A 6,678-nucleotide genomic window follows, 5' to 3' on the forward strand; every position below is an offset into this window, starting at 1 on the left:
AATTCTCTTTCAAGCTGTTAATTTGAGTACATTTTTTTCCCTAACTCAGTCTGTTTTTGTTTTACTCTACTTATTTTCTTTTCTGGGTTTATTTGCACTATAGAATGCAGAATAGCTGTAGGGAAGCAAGCTGTGTTCTCGTCGTCCTTAAATTGTCAAAATTCCCATCCAAGTTCCATTCCCATTCCATTAATGGGTGGTTGTATTCTATGAAACAGACTGTAACTTCATTTTCAGCTAAGCCTGTAATGCCACTAGTTTAAAAAGACAAAACAAACCTGTTGTTTTGACTTGTAAATCTTCAGTGTTTTAATTACATATTTACTGACTAAGGAAAACACATTTATCCAGTATGTGCCCCACACACTTAAAAAATTAAACATCAAATTAACTCTGTACTCATCTTGAGATGATTAACAGAATGCTAAAATGGAATTGAGTCAAATAGCTTCTTTATAAATGAATCAAGTTGCAAAGAGCCATTGAGTGGTGGAGTGACAGCTTGACATTCCAGTGCAGCTTGTTTGTAATGTGCTTCTTCATCACATTGCTGCAAACCTTGCACAATAGTTTTGTGATTCTCTGCTATTCCAACACACTCATCTTCTTGGGCTCTTTGGAGGGATCTTGGTGGTTTTTACCCATTTGTTCAACTCTCCTTGTACCTGGCATTAGGTGTCAGGCTGTGTGGAGGGAAATCCTGTGATCAGTGCTTCCCTCAGTAAGATGAAAATTCATGCCTGAGAGGTGAAGTCAAAACCACCTGTACCTTTTGAGCCCGAGTACTCTTAAAAACAGGCATTGTCATCACCTCGTTCTGCCGGGATGAACTCCCTGCTCTTTGCATACTCCAGAGCAGGGTTTTCTTGTCATGTTGAAACCTGTTAGGAAATTAGTGGATTTCCTGCCCCTTTTTCCTTGACATCATGCTCTCTTAGAGCAATTGCAGTGTAATAACTGTCTCCACCCCAGAGTGTAGATTCAAGCTTTTTAAATAATACTATTGGCCACATGATATGTGCAAAAACTTGATGCAATGCTCTGCTGTGGTGTGACATGGCTTGCACCTTACCACTATAAATACTGACTTGTAGTGTGCACAGCCTTCAGCATGCCATGGGAGCCAAGTCAACAGCCAAGCTTAACGTCCTTTTCACTACCTGTTGTTGTATCTAAACGTTTGCAGACCTCATCATGCCAGTGAAGTTATTTGAAATTGGAACTATTGCATAGACATTTGTGTGTACTTATTAATATAACGTTGTTGCTGGCTCTGGAGATCTGCAGGGCTTCTTATACCTCCTCTGTCCTGAGGAAATTGCTAAAAAGTGTGACCTTCTGTGAAGCTGGTGATGCAAAATGTTCTGCCAGTTGCCATTGACCTTATCGTTTTAGAGTCTAAAATAAGTGAAGTTTACATTTACAGCGTCTGTGAGGCATCACGACAGTGTTCAGCAGCCCAAAAAAACAAACCAAAAAAACAACCTCCCACGGTTTTCTAGTAGTTCTGGTTCCTTCCTATTTGAAAATGAGCATTGCTGTGGAAACTAAGTGATCTTATTTTCCTTTGTCACAGCTGTGGGAGGGAGCATGAACTAGTGTTCGGAGCATGAAACTCCTAGTCAGAAGATCTTGGTGCTAATCTCAGTTCTGTCACTGACTTGCTCTGACCTCAGAGAAAATCACCATTGTGCCGCATTTTTCCCTATCTGTAACATGGGGGAAGTAGCTACCTCAGAGGGGTATTGGGAGGTTTAATGTTTGTAAAGTACTTTGAGATCTTCCAAAGAAAGCTGCTGTAAAAGTGCAAAATATAATGCCTCTCCTTTATTTTCCTTTTGTTCCCATGCTTAAGAGAGTGAGTATGCATCCGATGAAGTGAGCTGTAGCTCACGAAAGCTTATGCTCAAATAAATTGGTTAGTCTCTAAGGTACCACAAGTACTCCTTTTCTTTTTGCGAATACCGACTAACACGGCTGTTACTCTGAAACCTATATTCATGTTCATTCTGTGGTGCTAATGTTGAGTGCTAGCATTATGTGAGGGAGGAGAATGCTCCCATGTTACTTGTAGTCAATAAGGATGTCCGGGATGTTCTGAGCTTGTGCAAGTGCACACACTCTTCCTGTGATACTGGCAATCGATAGTACTATTATAGGAGGGTAGCTTGCAAGTGAGTGACCTTTGCTCTTCTTCACTTGCCTCCTCCCTCCTACGATATCAGCGGTTCATGCTGTTACCCCTGGAGTGTTCCATCTCCTCTGTTCACTTTGCTTAAAGGAATAGGATTAAGAGCAGTGAGGTTTCCACAGTGCAGCAGCACTTCGATAATCTGTTAAAATGAACGGATTTGTATATTTTTTTAATAAAAATCTAATTTTATTTTCGCAGCTACAGAATTTTGAATCGTATGTATCTTTTCTGTTGGATGAGTTTCTCCTAACATCTGCTCTATGGGAAGCATGAGCATGATGTCAAAAATGCTTTGGTTCTTATTATAGGTCGACAATAAAATTACCCAGAATTTGGCTGTGTAATCTGTTTTCTAGAGACTTTTTAAAAGTTCAGAAGATTGTTATAGAGTTCTTCACCTGGTCATTTTAATAAGGAGTAGTTATTTGTCGAAGTAGGTCATACTGCACCTATTTGGCACACTTAAGAGGACATTCAAGTGCTGGAGCAGGAATTGAACACTTATGTTGGATTATGGTTCTGTTCTTTGAAATAATCTAGAACAGATGCCATTTTCTTTGCTTTTCTGAAACAGACAATAGCTTTAATAGTGCAAGTCCACAAGTTGTTATAAAGTATTTCTGAATCTGATTCTTTGTCTTCCTTTGAAGTCTGAGTTGCTGCTGTCCTAAAAATTGATTCCCAAAGGCAGCAAAATGTTCTTAAGAAAATCTGTTATTTGTTCTTGAGGTTTTTATTATGACTTCTCAAAAAAAAAAAAAATCTAGAACACTATTAGTTAATTTTTTAAGTGATAACCAAATGTTGCTCACTGGAGAGGGGAAGTCATATATATTATACTTCACATTTTCCTATAGTCTAAATGTGTTAATTGAAAAATTGTCACTACTGAGTTAGTATATTTGGATTGAAGCCATTCAATATACTGCCATACTACATTAAAAGAAACTGAAATACTAATTAGATATAAATTGTTCAAAATTGATTAGACATTCATTGACACAAAGCAGAGTTTTGTATAGTCTGTGGTCTTATAGGAAATTTCCAGACCCCAACGTCCACCTTTCACCATAGCCTGATTAATTACATGCAGGGGAGCACACACGAAGGGGGCACTGTTACTTTTTCAGCTTGTGGGCCAGGCCCAGTAGTTGTTACCTCTCTCTGTGTATTGTGGATTCAGTTGTGCTAGTCTGTTCAGAGCCAAATTATGTGCCTTCCCCTATGCATACAGGATTACAGAGCTCCCTGTGTTTTTTATGCTCCCTCCACATATCTCAAGTAGCATGAAAGGGGTTGCCACACTTGGGTGAATTTCATCCTTTGAATACAGTTGTTACTGAGCAGAGCACCAAACTGGAAATAGCGACCTGCCTTCTTTTCCTAGGTCTGTCACTGTCTGATCTTGGACAAATTGCTTTGCCTCTCTGTATGAATTTCACCATCTGTTAAATGCTTTGTAAAGCTTTTGAGGTGAACAGATGAAAAGTGCTGTGTAAATGCAGAGTATTTACTAATATTGTCTCTAGATTTGATGTTATCCCAACTTAAAATATACTTGGAGGCAGAGGAGGGAATTAATAGAATGTCCCACTGTATTTTCCACTGAATGCATCCGATGAAGTGAGCTGTAGCTCAGGAAAGCTTATGCTGAAATAAATTTGTTAGTCTCGAAGGTGCCACAAGTACTCCTTTTCTTTTTGCGAATACAGACTAACACGGCTGCTACTCTGAAATTTATTACAGGTGTTTATGTTCTGTGTAGCATGAAAGTAGAAAGTTGAATGAATGTCTAAACAGTCTCTTACCACTTCGTTTTACTTTTTTTTATAGCTTCCACCCGTTTTGTGAAGTGTGAAAAATGTCACCATTTTTTTGTTGTGCTGTCAGAGGCAGACTCAAAGAAGAGCATCATTAAAGAGCCTGAATCAGCAGCAGAAGCTGTGAAATTGGCATTCCAACAAAAGCCACCTCCTCCACCGAAAAAAGTATGGTTCTTAATTTCACTGCAGTTTACTTATCTGCATTATAGCATATTTGAATGTTAAACTTTGATACAGATTTTTAAAATTAAAACGTTCAATTGGGACATAAATCCAAGAAATGATAAAAAATTAGTTCTCCCAGATTTAAAGATTTTCTGCTTGTATTCTATAGGACATAGTGAAGTATTTTATTGAAGGAAAAATTTGTTAGTTTCATAATCTTTGGTTGTATTTATGTACTGGATAGTTAATACTCAGTTCCATAACCTTTATTAGTTTATATCACAGACCATGAAACAAAATTTAAAAATCAAATCTGTTTAGATCAGTTAGTATAGCCTCCATTTATGGGCCATGCACATTGTGCTCCAAAAGCCTTGGAGTTCAGCTCCTTTTATGCATTAGAATTTCGGAATTTGATGTCTCTTAAACTCAGGTTTTGTTCAGTTTTAGATATCTGTCGTCTGTGTTAATTTTGTACCTCTGGCACCCTGTAATGCTTTGATGGTGCATGGGTGGCTTAGAAATATAATTATTTTTATTTATTTATTAAGTTAATTTTATTTTTTAGATTTACAACTACCTCGACAAGTATGTTGTTGGTCAGTGTTTTGCCAAGAAGGTGCTTTCAGTCGCTGTGTACAATCATTACAAAAGAATATACAACAATATCCCAGTTAATCTGAGACAGCAAGCAGAAGTTGAAAAGCAGACTTCTTTAACACCAAGAGGTTTGTAGAATGTTTCATATTTTTCTGATAAAGTATATTGTCTCTGTGGACTTTTTTCCTGTACTCATGCAATATTGCCATATATGGTGCTATAATAAATGCAAGCAGGTATTGTGCATGTAAAACTTGGGATGAATTCAGTGGCATGTGATACCTGCATGAAGAATATATTATTGGCTCCTTAAATGATTTTGTTGGATATGTAGACATAAATGCTAGATAAAAGCAAACATTTTCAAAAACTAGATGACTAAGTAGTCCCAAATAGGGAGCTCTTAGATCTGACAAATAAAAGCTAACATGGGGATTTCTTGTTTGTAAGATGTTGATTACTCCATGAAATGTATTCAGAAGAGGGCAAGAGGTGGAGCAAATATATATATATATATATTTTTTTATATTACTGTTTTCATCCTCTCTCTCTTAGAATTAGAAATAAGAAGACGGGAGGATGAGTACAGATTTACAAGTAAGTGAACTCTCCTCATGTCCTCCTCTGCAATATCTACCCTTGAAATTAACATCCGAACAGTAGTTTAGTGGTGGCTTGGTTGAAATTATGGGCCAAATCCTGCTTACTTTTATTCAGACAAGTAGTCCATTGACTTCAAAGAGCATTTGTGACTGAGGCGGATAGGATTTGACCTTGTATATAATTCTACATGGAAGGCAGGTAAAGTGTTAACCCACAAGTTTCTAAATAAGTATTTGTACCAAGAATTAACCTTGATTAAGAAGAGTGAAAGTTTAGACTTATTTACTCAGTCTGAGATATTTGCAGTATATTTTCCTTGAATTTCTATCTGATGCCAAATGTCTAAGGCAAAGGGAAATGTGAATCACTGCCTAGTAGGTAATGCCTCATGCCAACTTTTGTATAGTATTAATCCTTCAATGCTATGTTAACGTATTTGCTACAACATAGTTGTACTCTGAAAAGTAACTGTCAAAATGGCATTGTGCTGTTCCATGTTTGTCTCATTGACACCTGGTCACATTTGCTCAGCTCACAAGTTAAAGTATTTTTTCTAACTGCAAGCTGACTTTCAGACTGGGTTCTTCTTGCCTTATGCACCATCCATCATCTGTAATAAGGCTTCTGCAGACCAATTTATAATCCTAGTTACACCTGGTCAATTCCATTTTCTTTAAATTACAGAATTCTGCCTTGCAATTGGAACTAGTTAAAATTCTGCTGATGGACGAAAAGGAATAGAATCCAGTTCACACTCCCATCTTTCTGTTGACACTGCAGTACTAACGAATAAAGAAGTGTTTAAAAAATAAAGACCTTAATTTACCACTAAATATTCACAGGTCACAGATCTGTTAGGAGTTATTTTTATATAGTCACTTTTTAGAGTAGAACTGTACATTGTTTTTGTGTATATTAGTAATTTGCCAGTTTTATATAAGTTCTTATACTTTGCCAGCATTATGGGATCTAAGTGCCTTTTGTTTTTATATATCTATTTATGTATAGGAGAAAATACTTGGTAACTTGCTTTGTGTGTGGACTAGGAATTTTGCATGCACTTGTTTAATATACTAGAATGCTTTAGATAAGTCACTATACAATTTCCATTTCTGTTTGAAATATCTTCTCAAATATGTAAAAATCTGCTTATGGAAACATACAGTATGTGAATGCAGTTCCTCTTTTTTTGGTGTTTATGCTAACTGTGTTTGTTGCAATCCTGTCTGTAGACTGCAGTACTTCCTTAGGTAGGATTACTGGCTCACAGAACAAACCACTGAAAGATTACAA

At 36.9% G+C, this 6,678-nt stretch overlaps 1 protein-coding gene across 5 annotated transcripts in view; it reads left to right on the plus strand.

The window, feature by feature from the left end:
- CLPX (caseinolytic mitochondrial matrix peptidase chaperone subunit X) overlaps window positions 1-6,678 on the plus strand; it is a 33,009-nt gene that overhangs the window by 11,279 nt on the left and 15,052 nt on the right. For 3 of the 5 annotated variants that reach the window (XM_037910330.2, XM_037910326.2, XM_037910325.2), the window contains exons 4-6: window positions 4,028-4,182; window positions 4,751-4,910; window positions 5,338-5,379. In XM_037910330.2, the coding sequence (XP_037766258.1) occupies window positions 4,028-4,182; window positions 4,751-4,910; window positions 5,338-5,379 (357 nt within the window). The remainder of the gene's footprint in view (window positions 1-4,027; window positions 4,183-4,750; window positions 4,911-5,337; window positions 5,380-6,678) is intronic. The other 2 variants (XM_037910329.2, XM_037910328.2) reach the window with 1 other exon arrangement.

The sequence above is a fragment of the Chelonia mydas genome, chromosome 10, assembly GCF_015237465.2.
Source record: "Chelonia mydas isolate rCheMyd1 chromosome 10, rCheMyd1.pri.v2, whole genome shotgun sequence".
Classification (NCBI taxonomy): domain Eukaryota; kingdom Metazoa; phylum Chordata; order Testudines; family Cheloniidae; genus Chelonia; species Chelonia mydas.